Raw genomic sequence first — 21173 nt, forward strand, 5'->3', positions numbered from 1 at the left:
ATAAACATTTACTGTAGATCTCTGTTGCACCACGCCTGCAGAGTAGGCCCATGTGCTCCCCATAACCACAATCTATTAAACGTTTTTTTATAAACAATTTTCTTGAGGTATTTTTGGCATATAAAACAGCAACATTATACCGTAGTGTACAAGAAGCAAATAAGGCATGATGCAAGCATCGGCTCCCCTCTTGCAAGAACCTGCCTAAGCAACCCCCTACTCTACGCTACCCTAACCCCTTCCCCCCACCCCCCTCCCCCGCTGATGGTTAATTCTCCATGAAGAAGTCAACGAATGGCTGCCACCTCCGGGCGAACCCTGACAGCGATCCTCTCAAGGCGAACTTAATTTTCTCCAGCCCGAGAAAGCTCGCCATGTCCGAAAGCCATACTTAAGACTTTGGGGGCTTTGAGTCCCTCCATGCCAACAGTATTCGTTGCAGGGCTACCAAGGAAGTAAAGGCCAAGACATTGACCTCTTTCTCCTCCTGGACTTCCGGGTCCTCCGAAACCCCAAAGATTGCCACCTCCGGACTCATTGCTACCCTAGTTTTCAATACCCGGGACATGATGTCCGCGAATCCCTGCCAGTACCACCTTAGTCCGGGCCGGAGAATCGGCGGCACTGGTGCCGCGCCAAACGCGCCGGCGCAAATGGCACCGATTCTCCACACCCCAGAGAATCACGCACCGGCGTCATGGCGCGGTTGCGGCGATTCTCCGGCCCGGCGCGGTGCTCGGAGAATCGCCCCCGTAATAGGGGAACACAAGGTACACAATGTAACTACATAGCACTGGCATCGGGTGAAGCATACAGGGGTGAAGTGTTAATGAGGTCAGTCCATCAGAGGGTCGTTTAGGAGTCTGGTAGCAGCGGGGAAGAAGCTGTTTTTGAGTCTGATTGTGCATTTTCTCAGACTTCTGTATCTCCTGCCCGATGGAAGAGGTCTTGTTATCAGTCCATTTGAGAACTCATTAACTTTGAAAAGTCTTTTCATGTCTTGGTATGTCTGCTTGTAATTCACTCAGAGGTGTGGCAGCTCTGCAGTTGTAAGGTCAGTGACCTGTGGCAGCCATCTTAAATATCAACAATGTCCTTAATGAGGGCATAATGTTCTTTTAAAACTAAATTGTAATTTTTTCATGTCTACTCAGCATGACAATCGTATAATGCTTTTCACTTCAGGTTCTTCTCGCAACGTACCTTATAACCCAACAAAATTAGAAGTCTACTAAGTGACAAGTGGGAAATGTGAAATGAATCATTACACATTATGGTTTACTAGACCTAATGAAGTCATGTCTGGTAAAGGACCTCCTTAAGCATTCAACATGTTTACTGTGAATAAATATTAATTGAGGTAAAATTCTCTCAATTAAATTGAATGTCGAATGGTACAGGCAACTGGAAGATGGTTGAAGGACATCTTAAATGATAAATGGCTCCCTGGTGAATCTCTTTGTTCTTTGTTCACCAGTCATATCATAGCAATGCAATCTCCAAACAACTAATGTGTAGAAATTAGTCATAAAACAACTAAATCTGGGTTGTTTAATGGCTTCAAGAACAACGCATCAATTCAACACAGAACATATTTCCATCAATGGAAAAGTAGCACTATGGAAACCCAAGGGGTCACCTGGCCCCTGAAGACTGTTCCGTCATTCACTTAGATCATGGCTGATTTGTACTTCAACTTCGTTCACATTCTTTCACTCTATATCTCTTACCCTTATCTAACAAAAGATCTAGCGTCCTACTTCTTAAAAACTGTAATTGCCACAGCATCCACAACCTGCTTGGGAAGAAGAGCCCAGGAGACTTTGTGTGGAATTGACTTTGTATATATGTATGTTTCTGGAACCTACCTCTTCATTCACTTGAGGAAAGAGCAGTGCTCTGAAAGCTAGTGATTTGAAGCAAACCTGTTGGACTTTAACCTGTAAGACTTCTTACTGTACTAACCATACAGGTCAAGTATCCTTTATCTATAAATCCGAAAACCGAACACACACAAATGCCAGGTTTTCTTTGAACCTCATCGACCTTTGGTGCGGTAGTCCCTGATGCAAGCCGATCTGAACTTTGCCAACTGCATTTCACCTTTAGCACGGGAGGTTTAGTTGGTGGCTTGCACTATTTACCTTGCAATCTCTGTGGTCAACATGTCGAAAAGACATGTGGGTAACAATGAGAAAAGGAAAAGGAAGCATAGTTTGTTATCAATTGCTGAGAAAGTAGAGTTGTCGCAGGAACCAGACCAGGGTGGGTCTTTGAGACAATTGAGTGAGGAGTATGGGTGGGCATCACCACCATATACTAATCATAGAAGCAGAATAACATATTGGCGAAGTTTAATATTGTAAATTGTTGCCCCCTTTTCTCCTAGTGGATTCACAACTGACTCGTCACATAAACTACACAAGACTGATAGCATTCACTTAAAGACTCTTTATACTAATATGTCACACAGCCTTTAAATTCCTTAATGTCACACAGACTTTTCCGTCACACAGACTGTTTACCCAATGAATGTCACTTAACTCTTTAACTCAATGAATGTCACATAGACTCTTTAATTCAATACACTAATAAACGTTACTCAACTCACAAATCAAACTCAAGTATCACCATAGCAGAACAACTAGCCAGGCTCTTCTCTGGGGCTACTTCGCAGGTCTCCAAGTACCTGACTTGGGGTCTTCTTCTGTGATGGTTGTTCCCACGGTTTCCGCTCCAGGATTGTTGCTCCCAAGGCTGCAATCTCCCATACCTTCCCACCATTCCTTCCCCTTCTCGAATGTTGAATGATGTACGTGTAAGACCCTCATGTGGCTGAGGTCATTCTTCCCAGAGTCTGGGAAACAGGACAGATCTGCTTCATGTACCCTCAGCACTTTCCCACTTTAACAGCCCTTTGCAACTATAAGGGTCCGATGACCCTCTTGCTCAGGGTCGGCAAATGTCTCTGGTTGTCTGGTTTCAGTGTCCCTTTCTCCTTTTCGTTATGAAGTTCCAATCTTTTGCTTATGCCCTTTCTTGTGGTTCACCACAGTAGGTCTTGTGTCTGGATACCTGTACTCCCCTTCATTGTGCAGATTTTATTGTCTCCGAGTATTTCTTTACCTGATGAAACTTCCCATCCTGCAATTTGGTTCGGCTAGAAAGTGATTCACAGGGCGGCACGTTGCCGCAGTGGTTGGCACTGCTGCCTCACAGCACTGAGGACCTGGGTTCGATCCTGACCCCGGATCATTGTCCATGTGGAGTTTGCACATTCTCCCCGTGTCTGTGTACATCTAACCCCCGCAACCCAAAGATGTGCAGAATAGGTGAATTGGCCACGCTAAATTGCCCCTTAATTTGGAAAAATGAAAATGTCTACTTTAAAATTTACAAGAAAAAAAAAAGAAAGTGATTCACAAAGATTCATGAATAATAGGAAAATGTTGATGGACACGATGGTGTTTTAATGGAGTGGATTCATCAGCGCAAGAGTGAAAGGTTTCCTTTGACTCGCCCATGGATCATACAGCACGCCAAGATACACCACAAAGAGCTGAGACTTGAAGGTGCAAGTGAAAACTCGACAGGCTGGTTTCCAAAATTCAAGAAGTGCTGCAAGGTTTTTGAAAGTTCGTTGAGATAAAGCAACCCATTACCCTGCTGAAAATGTTATTGAAAACCATTTTGCCTAATAAATTTACAGTGTTGACTAAACACGTCTGTTCTGGCAATACGTCTCGAGGATGGTGCCGGCGGGAGCAGGCGGCGCGAGCGGGCCCTGGGATCCTGGGGGGGGCGCGGGGCGATCTGACCCCGGGGGGTGCCCCCATGGTGGCCTGGCCCGTGATCGGGACCCACCAATCGGCCGGCGGGCCTGTGCCGTGGGGGCACTCTTTTTCTTCCGCCGCCGCCATGGCCTCCAGCATGGCGGAGGCGGAAGAGACCCCCTCCACCGCGCATGTGCCAGGGTGACGTCAGCGGCCGCTGATATTCCGGCGCATGCACGGACTCACGCTGGCCGGCGAAGGCCTTTCGGCCAGCTGTGGCGGCGGTCGGCGGGGCGCCAAAGACAGGGGTGGCGCTGGTCGGCGGAGTGGGAGCCACTCCGGCGCGGGCCTAGCCCATAAAGGTGCGGAGAATTCCGTACCTTTGGGGAGGCCCGACACCAGAGTGGTTCTCGCCACTCCGGTACGCCGGGACCCCACCGCCCCGCTGGGTAGGGGAGAATCCCGGCCATGATTTCAGATTGGTTTCAAGATCATATCGTACCGGGAGGCACCTGCGCATTCTCAGATAGCTGGACTTGAAAAAGAAACTATAAACTCATGTTGCTCCTGGACAGTTGTTTCCCCCAAAAGGTGGGATTTTCTGACCATTCCGGCCTGGGGAGATGGGTCTTCCAGTCTCGCTGAAGTTGACCGCTGCCTCTGGCTCCCCGGCTGTGGGATGTGTGAGCCATGCAAAACGGCGCACGGTTGCCTTCTCCATGGGAAAAATTCCGGCCAATACTTTTGGTGTTTATTCCCCCCCACTCCCTGCGCAACAATGTAACAACATAAATTCAGCCAATGCCATTCTTCGGTCCGTGAAATGTAAATATAAGGACTGCTTCTTGAATAGTCTGCTTAGTGCTGCGGACAGAGGCCTGGGGGTGGAAGGTCATTAACCAGCACTCGAATGATCAGAAAGTAGGAAATACAAACTTTAGGATAGAGGTTTGGGGCTGAGGTTCAGTGTCTTCCAATATAGGAATGAAGGTGAGGAGGTGGGGGGGGGGGGAGGTGGTGGTGGTTGGGGGGGGGGGGAGACAAGAATCCTGCTCTTCACCCAATAGGGGTCCATTAAACTGTTTCGAAACTTGTTAATAGCTTGTCAAGGATGGAACCTGAACACTTTTAAAGGGGTTACCTGCGCTATCAGAAACTGACCAACTGAAGTGAGAGGGGTACAGAATTGGAAACCAACCATGACTGCTTCACAGCATCGCCCCCAGGAGGATCAGTGGGAGAAATGGGGACTGGGTGCTTGGAATGGAGGTACCCTTAATGTTCCACAGGTGACAGGGAGAGTGAGCTCTCGGTGCTTGTGCTTTAGATGGGGTCAATGCCCTTTTGGCATTGCTAGGGCTGAAAAGAAGGGGCAGAGCTTCCAATGGCACAGCCACCTGCCCAGAAGGAAGGCAGTAGCTGTCACTGGGGAAATGACTCTCAGATTTTGAGCCAAGTGGCAATGAGGGTTAACTTGGGGCAGCACAGTGACATGGCTGCAGGGTGACCAGGGATGGGAACTGAATGTCCCAGGGTATTCAGTATTTAGGAAGGACAGGCATAAAACAAAAGGTGGTGGTGTGGCACTGCTGGTTAAAGAGGAAATTAACACAGAAGTGAGAAAGGATATTAGGTCTGACAATGTGGAGTCTGTATGGGTATAATTGAGAAATACTAAAGGGTGTCATGTATAGACCCCCAAACTGCAGTGGTGATGTTGGGAATGGCATTAAACATGAAATTAGAGATGCATGTAATAAGGGAATATCGATGATCATGGATGATTTTACTCTTCATATAGATTGGGCAAAGGAGGAATTCCTGGAGTGTATACGGGATGGTTTTCTTGACCAATACGAGGAGGAAACAACTAGAGAGCAGGCCATCTTACACTGGGTACTGTGTAATGAGAAAGGAATCATTGCCAATCTGGCTGTGCGAGATTTCTTTGGGATGAGGCAACAGAGCCCAAACACTCAAATCGGGATCTACTGTTCAAGACAGAGCCCCCTGGAGCTGATCAACAACCAGTGCTACAGGAAGCTGCAACTCTCCAGGCACTTGGTCGCTGACATCGGTGACCTGGAGCCAAAGACCTCACAGCACTGACTGCCAGGCCCTGCCAGTGGCCATCAAAGTCACTTGGGCCTTGAACATCTTTACTTCTGGCTTCTTCCCAGGATCAGCTGCAGGGCTTCGTGCCAATTCAACATAATACTTTGCCAGTACCAGAGCCTCCTCCATCCAGGAAATGAGGATGCTGATAATCAGGACTCTGTCACTGGTCTGGGCCCTATTCTCCTGTAGGAACCTAGAGGAACAATGTTAATGGTCGCACGAGAGCAAACATAATGCCTAATTGTCTTCACGCTTGTTGCTGTGTCTGTTGGTGCCACCTTGTATGAGTTGGCAGTGCCAGGCACACACCGCTTGCAAAAGCTATAGCTATCGCCAGGAAACTGGCTGCCTTCAGCCATTTCCACTGTTATGGCTCTCCCTGCACAGCATCTACACCATCACACTTATCCTCCTAAGGGACCCGTCATGTGGTACTCACCCTTGCGGAGTAGAGGAGGTTGTTACCACTCCTTGACGCATTGCAGCCAGGTTCTCTGGATGACCCCCATGCCTGTGGACGACCACCGCAATCTCCGCTCGTCTTGCTTGATTAGGTGGGGAGGTCCCATCTGTCCCTGGGATAGAGGACCCCCCACCTTGCTCGAGTAGCCTGCAGGAGAACATGCAGCAAGCCGCCACTGAACTGTGCATCCAGCCATCTTGCTTCTGCCATCGCCCACACGTGCATTTCCTGTGAACTTCCTCCGGGGATGTTGGAGGAGTAATCTATCTAATTCTATTTTGAATATTGTAATTGGATTTATTCCCAACGCACTTTCAGGCAGCACATTCCATGACAATTTCTCCTCATCTCTCGCCCTGCCTACTTTACCAGTTCTCTTCAGTGTCTTTCCACTGATTATTGACCGTGCTACATGTGAAACACAATGGGCTGGATTTTCCGATTTTGAGGCTATGACCGGAGGAAGTCTTACGATGAAAAAGTCGTCACCGCCCCCGCACCGATGCTCCGCCTGGTGGGGGGCTAGCAGCTGTGCCACGTAAACCCCCGGCATTCTCGACAGTAACGGGCAGAGAATTGCCGGGTCCCTGACCACGCATGCACATTTGTGACGACCTGCAATGGTCGCGCCATACAACATGGTGCCGGCCGCGCACGGACCCGGCCTGCCAGATAGTACCCCTCTGTAACCCCCCAGATCACCACCCACCAGTGCCCCCAGCCCCTGCCGAAGCCCCCTGGCCAGTGGCATGGCTCCCCCACCCCTCCCGACTGGACACAGTCTGCTGTCACCATGCGAGGTTGACAGAAGCATCTGGGGAGGGCCTTCAGGCGATGTCCTAAGGTCGTCCCAACGGCGTGCGGCGTACTCACCGATGATGCCGTTTTGATGCAGCATCCGAAAACAGCGCCGACCCCGATTTCGGCGTCAAAAGGGATTCTCCAGGAATGCGACTTTGGCGTCGGCAAGTGGATACTCCGTCCAATGTTTTCTTATTGACTTGGTTCACACCCCTTTAAACACTTCCAAGCAATGTTCTCTTAAACGTCCCTGCTCTGAGGAAAACAATCCCAACCTTTTTTAATCTCTCCACATAAACAAGGACCCTTATCCTGGGTACCATCCTGGTGAAGATATTCCGGTTTTTGAGCAGTTCAGTGAATTTCCCTTGTCTGATTTAGGCCGTTGCAGAGGCTGGTTAACGGCAGTAAACTTGGAGTTAATTAAAGCACCAAACAGAATCCGACAACCTCTTGTGGTGGACACTGGGACAGCGTTTTTTCAGCACATCTCATGTAACTCACCGTCACAAGATAAAGAGAGATGGGGAATGCCCCTTAACTCATCTTAACTCCAAAGAACATGTTACACCATCCCTAGGGCGGCATGGTGGCACAGTGGTTAGCTCTGCTGCCTCACAGCACCAGGGACCCAGGTTCAATTTCGACCTTGGGTGACAGTGTGGAGTTTGCACGTTCTCCCCGTGTCTGCGTGGGTTTTCTCCGGGTGTTCTGGTTTCCTCCCACGGTCCAAAGATGTGCAAGTTAGGTGGATTCGCCATGCTAAATTGTCCCTTAGTGTCCAGAGATGTGCAGGTTAGGTGGGGTTACGCGGATAGGGTGGGAAACTGGGCCTAGGTAGGCAGGGTACTCTTTCAGAGGGCCGACAGACTCGATGAGCCAAATGACCTCCTCCTGCACTGTAGGGACACCTCCGCTCCTTTTATATCCCATCGAAATAATAATAGTTTCTACACTCCAAAAGTAATCCCTTGGCAGTGAAGTTTTTTGGGGGCCAAATAAATGCAAGTTTATTCCTGTTACTTTGTCTTTTCTTATCAGATCTCCACTAGCTCACATCCCTTCACAGTGAAAGAGCCCAACTTTCTCCCATCTTTCCTCATAGCTCCATCCCCTGAATACTGTGTGCAATTTTGTTCTCTTTCTTTCAGTAAGGGTGCAATATATTGGAACCGGTTCAGAGGAGGTTTTACTAGATCGATTGCTGGAATGAGCGAGTTGCCTTAAGAGGAAAGGTTGGATAGGCTATTACCCCTGGAGATTAGAAGACCGAGGGGGTGACTTGATTGAAGTCTATAAGATCCTTAATGGTCTCTGTCATGATATGCAGACATGCAGATAATGATATACAGACAGGCACCGACAGGCAGCTAATGAACACAGAGAACAGGACATGACCAATGCGCAGGCAGGACACTCGGGGGGTGGGATCTCACTATAAAAGGCAAGAGGCACTCACACTCTGCTTCTTTCCACTGCTGAACATCTACAGAGTGAGTCAGGGTGTATTTACATTATCACACCTGCAGCATGTGGCTAAGAGCTAGTCTGGTCCAGTCAGACAGAGTAACTACACTTAGGTTAGCAGAGAGTCAAACTCATAGAGAACTGTGCAAACTGTGCTACTGGTTCAATAAATCGGATTGAACTAACTTCAAAGTCTGGAGTATCTTTTGGTTAAAGCTGCAGCCAGTTGCAGCCTGCGTTATCCCAGAGTACATAACACATCAGTCTCGGAAAGGTGGACGGAATGTTTCCCCTTGTGGGTGAATCCAGAAAAAGGGCACTGTTTTAAAATTCGGGGTCGTCTATTAGGACAGAGATGAGGAGAATTTTTTCTCAGAGGGTTGTGCGACTTTGGGACTGTCTTCCTCAGAAGGTGGTGGAAGCAGGGTCACTGAATATTTTCAAGGCGGAGGAAGACAGATTCTTGTGAGACAAGGAAATCAAAGGTTATCGAAACACAAACAGATCAGCCATGATCCTATGGAATGACAGAGCAGGTCTGAGGGGGCGAATGGCCTCTGACGGCTCCTATTTTGTATATTTGTAAATCCCTTGATGTTGATCACCTACTGCAAAGGTAGCACCAGGCGTCTCAGTCAGCAGAACCCTGGAGGTCCAGCCAACCAGAGTACTAGAACTTTAACAGCTCAACTACAAATTCCAACCATATTCTGTTTCTTTTTTCTATTGCTGCTCCAGCAATGTGCCAAATCTGCCACGCAACTCCTAGCACACACAGTACTGGCATTTATTCATTATAGTGCACAGCTCTATAATAGCAGTTGCTCTGGCTGACAGCACACACTGTAAACACTTTTTATAGGTCTATAACCTAGGCTAAGCAATGACATGTCTTGAGATTGCACGCTGTTCTAACCAACTCTCCCTTTTTCCCGCAGGAGCTGTTGCGAAAGATCCAGAGGGCACTGAAGGTACGTTGAATTTTATCTCAGCTTGGGATGGCAACTGAGAGATTATGTTGAAAGGGCGGGGCTTGGAATACACCATCTGTAATAAACCCTGAGTGATATTTTTCCCTGTTCTGTGTGATGTTGCTGGCTATAATTTGAGTTTAGCAGGACATCCCCTGGTTTCTTTGTGTTGTGTCAATGGGCAGATTTCTCAGCATCATTGTCCAATGATCTTAGAGGATTTAGCTTGGTAAGCACTAGTGAGAGCTCTCACCTCTGATTGAGGAGGCTGTGGGTTCAAATCCCTGACTTTTGAATCTCAGTTCATGACCTAGTTTGACACGCCATTGCAACAGTGGGGACTGTGCCATCCATTGGATGAGGCATTCGATCGAGCCTCCATTCATCTGTTTTTGTAGATGGAAAGATCCCAGGGTGCTATTTGAAGAAGTGTGGGATGTTCTTCTAGTGTCCTGGCCAACGTTCTTCCCTCAAACAATAACACCCCCAAAAAAACTAAATGAGTTGGTCAATCACCTTATTGAAAGCTTGCTATTGTTGTATAACTTTCATATCGCCTATACAAAACTGCAGCGGCACTGGTCATACGTTTCAATATTCCCTGCACTAGGGGAGGTGGTAGGGGAGGCCTGGAGAATTGCAAATATTACACTCTTGTTCAGTAAAGGTTGTAAGGATAGCCCCAGCAAATATAGATGAGTCCGTTTAACCTCAGTGGTGGAAAGCTTCTGGATACAATTATTTGGGATAGAATTCGAAGTCACTTGGAAAAATGTGGGTTTATTAAGAAGAGCCAGCATGGATTTCTGAAGGGGAAATCTTGTTTAACTAACTGGCTGATGTTTTTATATTTTTTTATCCCACCCTTAAAGTTACAAAGCCAATGCATAGAGTGAACAGGGCAGACCCTTGATCCATCTCGATGCTTGCTCCAAAAAACAATTCAGATTGAAGCCAATTCATGGTCTCCACAAGAGTCACACAAGATCCAATCTGACAAGAAAATACATTGCACCTCATCTTGGGCTTTGATCTGATGCTTTTTTTTTAAATAATTTTTATTGAGAAATTTTGATTTTATGCAACAATAACGCACCTTAGTAAAATACCGAAAATAACAATAATATTAACAATCATATACATTCGCCCCATCCCCATGAACAACCCAGCATTTTAACAACAACGCAAATTAACACACTATAAAGTTACAGAATAAACACTACAATAATGCACCGCTGCTATTGACCAAGTTACCTATCTCTGAGCCAGGAAGTCCGGAAAAGGCTGCCACCGTTTATAGAACCCTTGTGTTGATCCTCTCAGGGCAAATTTGACCTTTTCCAATTTTATAAATCCCGCCATGTCACTGATCCAGGTCTCCACGCTTGGGGGCCTCGCATCCTTCCACTGTAGCAGAATCCTTCGACGGGCTACTAGGGACGCAAAGGCCAGGACACCGGCCTCTTTCGCCTCCTGCACTCCCGGCTCCACCCCAACCCCAAAAATCGCGAGTCCCCACCCTGGCTTGACCCTGGATCCAACCACCCTCGACACCGTCCCCGCCACCCCCTTCCAGAATTCTTCCAGTGCTGGGCATGCCCAGAACATAAGGGCGTGGTTCGCAGGACTCCCCGAACATCTGGTGCACCTGTCCTCACCCCCGAAGAACCTACTCATCCTAGTCCCGGACATGTGGGCCCGGTGCAGCACCTTAAATTGGATGAGACTAAGCCTCGCACATGAGGAGGAAGAGTTGACTCTCTCCAAGGCCTCCGCCCAAGTCCCGTCCTCTATCTGCTCCCCGAATTCCTCCTCCCATTTAGCCTTCAGCTCCTCCACTGACGACTCCTCCACCTCCTGCATTACCTTATAGATGTCAGACACCTTCCCCTCTCCTACCCACACCCCCGAAAGCACTCTGTCCATCGTCCCCTGCGAGGGCAGCAAAGGGAATCCCTCTACCTGTCGCCTAGCAAACGCCTTTACCTGCAGGTATCTGAACATGTTCCCCTGGGGAAGGCCAAATTTATCTTCCAGTTCCCCCAGGCCCGCAAACCTCCCGCCAATAAACAGGTCCCTCAATTTGCTGATGCCCGCCCTTTGCCATCCCCTGAATCCCCCATCCGTGTTCCCCGGGATGAACCGATGGTTGCCACCCAGTGGAGCCTCCATCGAGCCCCCTGTTTCCCCCCGATGCCGTCTCCACTGTCCCCAGATTCTTAGGGTCGCCGCCACCACCGGGCTCGTGGTAACCCTCTTGGGGGAGAGCGGCAACGGTGCCGTTACCATGGCACCCAGGCTCGTACCTCTACATGACGCCATCTCCATTCTTTTCCACGCCGCCCCTCCCCCCTCCATCACCCATTTACGCACCATTGACACATTGGCTGCCCAATAGTACCCCAGAAGGTTGGGCAACGCCAGCCCGCCTCTATCCCTTCCTCGCTCCAGGAACACCCTCCTCACTCTCGGAGTCCCATGTGCCCACACAAAGCTCAGAATACTGCCGTTCACTCTCCTAAAGAAGGCCCTGGGGATAAATATGGGCAGGCACTGAAAAAGGAACAAGAACCTCGGAAGCACTGTCATTTTGACGGACTGCACCCTCCCCGCCAACGACAATGGCAGCATGTCCCACCTCCTGAACTCCTCCTCCATCTGATCTACCAGTCTGGTAAAGTTATGCTTGTGGAGAGTCCCCCAGTCCCTGGCCACTTGCACCCCCAGGTACCTAAAGCTCTCCCCTGCCCTCCTAAGCGGGAGCCTACCAATTCCTTCCTCCTGGTCTCCAGGGTGCACCACAAACACCTCGCTCTTGCCTAAGTTTAATTTATAACCTGAGAAGATCCCAAACTCGGCTAGTAACTCCATCACTCCCGGCATCCCTCCCACCGGGTCCGCCATATACAGTAACAGGTCGTCGGCATACAACGACACCCTATGTTCCTCTCCACCTCGCACCAAGCCTCTCCACCTCTCTGAATCTCTCAATGCCATCGCCAGCGGCTCGATTGCCAGTGCAAACAACAAGGGGGACAAGGGACAACCCTGCCTGGTCCCTCGGTAAAGCCGGAAGTACTCCGACCTCCTCCTATTCGTGGCCACGCACGCCATCGGGGCCTCATATAGCAGCCTTACCCATCTAATGAACCCTTCACCAAATCCAAACCTCCCCAACACCTCCCATAGGTACCCCCACTCCACTCTATCGAAGGCCTTCTCCGCATCCAGCGCCACCACTATCTCTGCCTCCCCCTCAACCGCCGGCATCATAATGACATTCAGCAATCTCCGCACATTCGTGTTCAGCTGCCTTCCCTTCACAAAACCTGTCTGGTCCTCATGCACAACCCCTGGCACACAGTCCTCTATCCTGGTGGCCAGGATTTTTGCCAGCACCTTAGCATCCACGTTGAGGAGAGATATGGGCCTGTATGAACCACACTGCTGGGGGTCCTTGTCCTTCTTTAAAATTAACGAGATCAGTGCCCGTGACATCGTCGGGGGCAAAGTCCCCCCTTCCCACGCTTCGTTGAGTGTCCGCACCAGCAAGGGGCCCACTAGGTCCACAAACTTTTTATAAAATTCCACCGGGAACCCATCCGGCCCCGGTGCCTTCCCTGACTGCATCTGCCCGATCCCCTTAACTAGCTCCTCCAGCTCAATCGGCGCACCCAGCCCCTCCACCTTCTCCTCCTGCACCTTCGGGAAAGAAAGCCCGTCGAGGAACCTCTTCATTCCCCCCCTCTCCCCCGTTGGCTCCGACCGGTACAGTTCCCCGTAAAAGTCCTTGAAGACCCCATTCACCTCTACCCCCTTCCGCACCACATTCCCACTCTTGTCTCTCACTCCAGCAATCTCCTTAGCCGCATCCCGCTTACGGAGCTGATGAGCCAGCATCCTACTCGCCTTTTCACCATGTTCGTACACTGCCCCTTGTCTCTTCCTCCACTGTGCCTCCGCCTTTCTAGTGGTCAGCAAATCAAATTTAGCCTGCAGGCTGCGCCTCTCCCCCAACAGTCCCTCCTCTGGTGCCTCTGCATACCTCCTGTCCACCTCCAGCATCTTTCCCACCAGTCTATCCCTCTCACTCCTCTCGCTCCTCTCCCTGTGTGCCCGGATGGATATCAGCTCCCCACGAATTACTGCCTTCAGAGCTTCCCAGACCATCCCCACCTGAACCTCCCCCGTATCATTCACCTCAAGGTACCCCTCAATACTTGCCCGGACCCTCCTACACACCTCCTCCTCCGCCAACAACCCCATATCCAACCGCCACAACGGACGTTGGTCTCGCACCTCTCCCATCTCCAACTCTATCCAATGCGGAGCGTGGTCGGAGATTGCAATGGCCGAATACTCGGCCTCCTCCACTCTCGGAATCAGTCCCCTACTCACCACGAAGAAATCTATCCGAGAGTAGACCCTATGTACGTGGGAGAAGAAAGAGTACTCGCGTGCCCTCGGCCTTACAAACCTCCATGGATCCACCCCACCCATCTGGTCCATAAACCCTCTCAGTACCTTGGCCGCCGCCGGCCTCCTACCCGTCCTAGAGCTGGACCGATCCAGTGAAGGATCCAACACCGTATTAAAGTCCCCCCCTATGATCAGACCTCCCGCCTCCAGATCCGGGATCCGTCCCAACATACGCCTCATAAAGCCCGCATCGTCCCAATTTGGGGCATACACACTAGCCAGTACCACCTTCTCTCCTTGTAGCCTGCCCCTAACCATCACATACCTACCCCCCTTATCCGCCACCACCTCCGATGCCTCAAACAACACATTTTTCCCCACCAGAATCGCCACTCCCCGGTTCCTCACATCCAACCCCGAGTGGAAAACCTGCCCCACCCATCCCTTCCTCAGGCGGACCTGGTCCGCCACCCTCAGGTGGGTCTCCTGAAGCATTGCCACATCCGCCTTTAGCCCCTTCAGGTGAGCCAGTACCCTCGACCGCTTCACCGGCCCATTCAACCCTCTCACATTCCAGGTGACCAACCGGATCAGAGGGCGTCCTGTTCCCCTCCCCCGTCGGCTAGCCATAGCCCGTTGACTGCCCGCCCCAGGCCAGCACCCCCTGCTCGACCCCGTCCCCATAGCGACAACCCCTCACCTCTGTCCCCCCAGCCCCCACCAGCTCCTTCTTGACCCTACCAGCAGCAACCCGGTATTCCCCTTTCCCCCCCTCCCTTCCCCCCCAGGCTAGGAACCCTCCCAGCCGCGAACCGTCCTCCATTGTACTTCCGTGGGTCAGCTAACTTCTGCTGACCCCGGAAACTCCCGCCAATAGCCCGACCCCTCCCGAAGTGGGATCATCCCCCAATCTATCCCCCCTCCTGGCACCGCTCCAGCACGGGGAAGAACCAGCCTCCCCCGTCACCATCTCCACCCCTCAGCCCCGCAGCACGGGAAACCAGAGGAAAGCCCGCGCTTTTGCACTGCCCCACCACACCCTTCTGACGCAGCTCCCAAATATCAGCCCTACTCCATACCCCCACTCCGGCATAGAATACAACATACCCCCCCGACCCTCCCCTCAAGATACACAGCCCAGACAATGTCCCACAGCACAAAAACAAAAACATAGCAGAACAACCCCTCCGTAAATAACCATATCAAAATTGCAAAAGTACTAAAACAAGAAGAAAACAACAGAAGAAAAAGAGAACACAGCAACAGCAGAATCCAGCACTAATATCTTACAGCCGACCTCGCAACCCCCAACCCCTAGTTCAAGTCCAGTTTCTCCGTCCGCACGAAGGCCCACGCCTCCTCCGGGGAATCGAAATAATAATGCCGGTCCGAATAAGTTACCCACAGGCGCGCGGGCGGCAACATTCCGAACTTTATCTTTTTTCTTTAAAGCACGTCTTTCGTCCGATTAAATCCGGACCGCCGCTTAACCACCTCCGCACTCCAGTCCTGGTAGATCCGCACTACCCCATTCTCCCAATTGCTGCTCTTCACCTTCTTGGCCCAGCGCAGCACGCACTCCCGATCACTGAACCGGTGGAACCTCACCAGCACCGCACGCGGGGGTTCATCTTCCTTGGGCCTCCTGGCCAGCACCCTGTGCGCTCCCTCCAGCTCCATGGGCAGATGGAGAGATCCGGCCCCCACTAGCGAATTCAGCATTACAGCCACATAGGCTGTCAGGTCCGATCCCTCCAGCCCCTCTGCAAGGCCCAAGATCCGCAGGTTTTTCCGCCTCATGCGGTGATCCAGCTCCTCAAAGCGTTCCTGCCACTTCTTGTGGAGTGCTTCGTGCCCCTCCACCTTACTCACGAGGACCACGGCCTCCTCCTCTCGTTCAATGGCCTGCGTCTGCAACTTCTTGATGGCAGCACCCTGGGTGGACTGAATCTCTGACAGCCTTCTGTTTGTTTCCTGCAGAGAGCTCAGTACTTCATCCTTGAATTCTTTAAAGCAGCGCAGGAGATCAGTTTGTTGTTTCTGGGCCCAGAGTCTCCATTCCTCTGGAGCTTTGTCGGTGGCCATCTTGGATCCCTTCCCCCGTTTTTTCTGAGGAGCTGCTGCTGTTTTTTCCACCTTTCCACTCCGAGTTCGAGTCATGGACTGCAGGGAAAGTCGTTCAGCACACCTTCCCCCACCGGGAGACGTCGAAAAATTTCCGTTTTGGGCTCTCAAAAGAGCCGAAAAATCTCTTTAAAACTGGAGCTCCCACATGTGTGGCTTATTGCTGCATAACTGCCACTGGAAGTCCTTTGATCTGATGCTTGATAGAACATAGAACATACAATGCAGAACGAGGCCATTCAGCCCATTGAGTCTGCACTGACTCACTTAAGCCCTCAGTTCCACCCTATCCCCGTAACTGTAGGAGCTGTAGAACATCAAAAGGATATAGATAATTTGATGGAGAGGGTAGCTGGGTGGAAGATGAAGTTCAATGTGGATAAGTGTGAGGTGACGCATTTTGGTCGGAAGAACATGGAGCAGAGGGACCTGGGTGTATATGTGCATAGATCATTGAAGATAGTAGTATAGGTGGAGGTATAATATCCTGTGTTCTATTAATAGGGGCATGGAGTACGAGAGAAAGGTGGTTATGCTGAACTCATACAAGACACAAGTTAGACCTCAGCTGGAGTATCGTGTACAGTTCTGGGCACCAAACTGTAGGAAGGATGTGAACGCATTGGGGAAAGTACAGTAAAGGTTTACAAGAATGATTCCGGGGATGAGAAACTTCAGTGATGAGGATAGATTGGAGAGGTTGGGACTGCTCTCCTTTGAGAGAAGAAGGCAAAGAGGAGATTTGATAGAGATGTTCAAGATCATGAGGGGGCTGGACTGATTAGATGGGGAGAGTGCAAACTCTTGACAAACAGGGGCCGGTCCCTCGGCGCCGTGAGGCAGCATGGCTAACCACCCTGCCATCCTTTCCCTCTCATTCTCAATCCTTTTCTGAGCAGGAACTGTTTCTCCCTATCGCAAGCCCCATGAACTCAAGGCTCAGACTTCTCAAGAAACCGCAGGCCACTGTTGGAAACATTATGGTGACTATGGAAATCTTGGCCAGTGAGTTAGCCAGAGGCGCGGCAGACAACTTTAAATTTGTAGAGATGGGAGTAGGTAGCCTTATTGATCGAGACAATATGTGATTGGCAGGTTAAAATAGGACACAGATTGTTAATCTCAGCAGGAGTCTGTTTACGCAGCTTGAAGTGTTATCTTTGACCAGGGAGAGGGTGGCGTTGATGTTTATCGAACAAAGTTAATGGTGGGAACTGAAGACAGTGGCTTGGATTTTTGCAAAGTTGGGCCGACTCCAGAGGCCTTTAAAAATGGTGGGTGAGATGTTATTCCAGGATTCCTGTCCCCATTCCTGGTGTCGGCAATTTTCACCCGCACAGGATAAGATTGCAGATAGCAAGACCGCATCCTGCATTCCCAAACTGGCCATTTCCGTTGTGGTGTTGGACAAGTCGTACACCCTCATGCTCCCACCCTGCAACGTTTGGGCCAGCTCCTTGAGGATCTGTGATTTAGAGGAGTTATGAACATCCTCTAGATTCAAGAACCTTCTCAAAGGCACAGTTAAAAGCTTTTACCCATGCCACCTCCAAGGCCTCTCACCCAGTATAGACTGAACCACTGAGTCATCTAATAACATGGCATGTCTTGAAATGATCATGAAATAACACGCATTCTGAAAATTCCTTTGAAAACAAATACTGCATTTACAACCCTATAAAAGTGTCAATCAGCCACTTCCTTTCATAGCTTCAATACAGAAGTTTTACCCCACTTCACACTTCTTAATTTTGTCCAAATAAACATTAAGGCATTGAAAAAAACAGTTCAAAAAACGAATAACTTATAATGACCTCATAAAGATGTCAGTCAATCAAAGGTAGATGTTGATTAGATTTAGATTTATTGTCATGTGTACCAAGATACAGTGAAAAGTATTGTTCTGCGTATAGTCTAGACAGATTGCTCCATAGATGAATACAAATAACATATGATAAATACACAATCTAAATACATAACATAGACATTGGATGCAGCATATGGAATATAGTGCTACAACTGTAGAGAAGATGCATAGAAAGGTCAGTTCAGTCCATAAGGGGGTCATTCAGGAGTCTGGTTATAGCGGGGAAGGATTATGGTGGGATTAAGACGGAGCTGTAGTCAATGAACAGGAGTCTGACGTAGGTGTCCTTGTTGTCGATGCTCCAGGGATGAGTATAGGGCCAGGAAGATGGCGTCTGCTGTGGACCGGTTGTGGTGGTGGCTGAATAGCAGTGGACCAAGGCATTCTGGGAGTATGAAGTTGATGTGTCTTATGACTAACCTCCCAAAACACTTCATAATAATAGATGTCAGTGCCACCGGTTGGTAGCCGTTGCGGCACATTGCATGGTCTTTTTGAAACCGGTAGAGATGTCTGCAAACACACCCACCAGTTGGTCCACACAGGATATGAGTGCGTGACCGGGGACTCCGTCATGGCCCATTCCTTTCCGTAAGATTCACTTTCGAGAAGGCTGATCTAAATTCTGAGGCTGTGACGGTAGGAATGGGTGTGTCCGAGGCTGCTGGGGCAGGTGACATTGGTTCGTTAGCTTCCTGCTCAAGACGAGTTCATTGAGTTCATTGGGGAGGGCTGCTCTGTTCCCAGAGATATACTCGGCTTTGCTTTGTAGCCCATTATATGGTGTAAGCCTTGCCACAATCAACAAGAGTTTGTGTCGTTAGTCTGGGACTCTAGCTTAGTATTGTCTCTTGTCATGGATGGCTTTGCAGAGGACGTACCTAGATTTCTCGTATAGGTCAAGGTCACCCATCTTGGACGCCTCAGTCCTGGACTTCAGTAGGGAGTGGATCTCCCGGTTAAACCATAGTTTCCGGTTGGGGAATGCTCTTACTACCTTCTTTGGCACGCAGTCCTTGACATATTTACTGATGACGTCTGTGACAGTAGTGGCGTACTCATCAAGGTTGCCTTGGACCAGCATCCCATGACCTTCTTAATTGGATCCTCCCACTTAAGTTTCTGCTTGTATGCCGGGAGAAGGAGCACTGTGTTGTGGTCCGATTTTCCGAAATGTGGTTGGGGGATGGTGTGGTCGGTGCTCTTGCTGTTTGTGCAGCAGTGGTCAAGGATGTTAGGGCCCCTGGTGGGACAGGAGATGTGTCGGTGGAATTTTGGCAGTCCTGAGGCTGGCCTGGTTGAAGTCACCAGCTACGATGAACAAGGCCTCCGGGTATTCCATTTCAAGGTTGTTTATAACGGTGTACAATTCATCAAGCGTCTTCTTCACTTTTTCACTTCCGCCTGGGGTGGGATGTAGACCGCTGTGATGATGGCAGAAGTGAAATCCAGCGGAAGGTATTATGGGCAGCACTTCACAGTCAGGTATTCTAGGTTCAGGAGCAGTAGTTTGCCAGGGCTGCCACGTCTGAGCACCAGGAGTAATTTATGGGGAGGCAAACACCTCCACCCTTCGCCTTGCCCAAGGATGCCATGCAGTCCATCTGGTGAATTGAGAACGCCTCGGATTGTAAGGCATAGTCCAGTGAAGCAGGAGTGAGCCATGTCCTCTGTGAGACAGAGCACATAGCAGTCTCTCACCTCTCTCTGAGAGGTAAGTCTTGCGTTAAGCACATCCAGCTTGTTTACGATCACTTGGACGTTTGCCAGGAGTATGCTGGGGAAAGGAGACTTGAAACTGCGTTGTTTCAGATTCATCTGCAGACTGGCACATTTCCCTCATTTTGTAGCTCGGTGGCTGCTTCTAGGTGGTCCTGGGATCCGATGAGAGAAGTCTGACCTTGTGGAAGGTAAGTGGTTGTGTCTGGAGAGGTCTTGGGATCTGGTTGCGGTTTCACCGGGGGGCGGGGGGGGGCTCATGTTCGCGGTCTGGTCGGGCCCCAGGGATCCATGAATTTGGGCCTTTCTCTCAGTATCTTTGGTCCCGCATGGGAAAACACTACACATCAGCCTACGTAAACAGATCCCTGCTAAGTTAATTGATTAACGAGTCTTGGAATTCAGCCAAGTGTTCATAATGAGATCATCTGGAAAAACAGATGTATAGCCATCTATTTTTATTGCTACAGCACGCCCCCCCACACCACTGGGAAACCTGTGGGCAGGGCCGGCTGCCGGAGGGAAAAGAGAATCCCAATGGTTGGAGAATTTCCAGGGCAGCACGGTAGCATGGTGGTTAGCATAAATGCTTCACAGCTCCAGGGTCCCAGGTTCGATTCCCGGCTGGGTTTGAGTAGGGTGATCATTGCTCGGCACAACATCGAGGGCCGAAGGGCCTGTTCTGTGCTGTACTGTTCTATGTTCTATGTTCTAATTTCTGCCCTTTTCCCTTATGTTCAACTGAAGAAATCACTTGCATTTCTCTGGTGCCTGTCACACCCTGGGCTACCTTTTCAATAGTACAGGATCAGGAATCAGAAAGCCATAGAGATTGCCACACCTTCTCAAAGGTCCGTTTATCCGAAGCCGAGCACTGCTTAAAGTTTGCCCTGATTTCTCCAGTACCCAGCCATTCCTGGCCAGCTGCAGTGCCTCTTCTGGCCACTACAGCGCTATTCCTGGAGTGACTGAAGAGCTTTGGCCAGCTGCTCTCCATGGCAGGGCTCTCTCCCGCTTCTGCCAGTCAATGCACAGTCGGGCGTGAAATTGGATTGGACCTGTTGGGGACGGTGGGGATAAGTTCCCTGGGGGCCGAGCCCTTTGCCATCCTGAAAATTCTGACCCAGATTTTTTTTTTAATGCCTGGTTTGCATTTTACAAATATGCATCCGGCCTTCACAGCAGCCAAAATAGGCAAACCCAGATTAGTGTGGATTACAAAGCAGGAACTGTGCTTTGTTCAGTTTAACTTTGTCTTGCCCAGACATAGTTTTTCTGCTTCTCCACTTTTAGGCACAGGCATCACTGGCGAGGCCAGCATTTATTGCCCATGCCTAATTGCCCTTGAGAGGCTGTAGGTGAGCTGCCGTCTTGAACCGCTGTAGTCACTGTGGTGCAGATACGCCCACAGTGCTGTTGGGGAGGTAATTCCTAGATTTTTACCCAGCTAT

The 21173-nt window shown here is 50.0% G+C and overlaps 1 protein-coding gene across 2 annotated transcripts in view; it reads left to right on the forward strand.

Annotated features, from left to right (window-relative positions):
• mrc2 (mannose receptor, C type 2) overlaps nucleotides 1-21173 on the forward strand; it is a 293165-nt gene that overhangs the window by 206318 nt on the left and 65674 nt on the right. For both annotated transcript variants that reach the window (XR_005458165.1, XM_038778997.1), the window contains exon 16: nucleotides 9561-9593. Coding sequence is in view for 1 of the 2 variants with exons in the window: in XM_038778997.1 (XP_038634925.1) it covers nucleotides 9561-9593 (33 nt within the window). In the remaining variant the exon portion in view is untranslated. The remainder of the gene's footprint in view (nucleotides 1-9560; nucleotides 9594-21173) is intronic.

Source organism: Scyliorhinus canicula, chromosome 19, assembly GCF_902713615.1.
Source record: "Scyliorhinus canicula chromosome 19, sScyCan1.1, whole genome shotgun sequence".
NCBI lineage: Eukaryota > Metazoa > Chordata > Chondrichthyes > Carcharhiniformes > Scyliorhinidae > Scyliorhinus > Scyliorhinus canicula.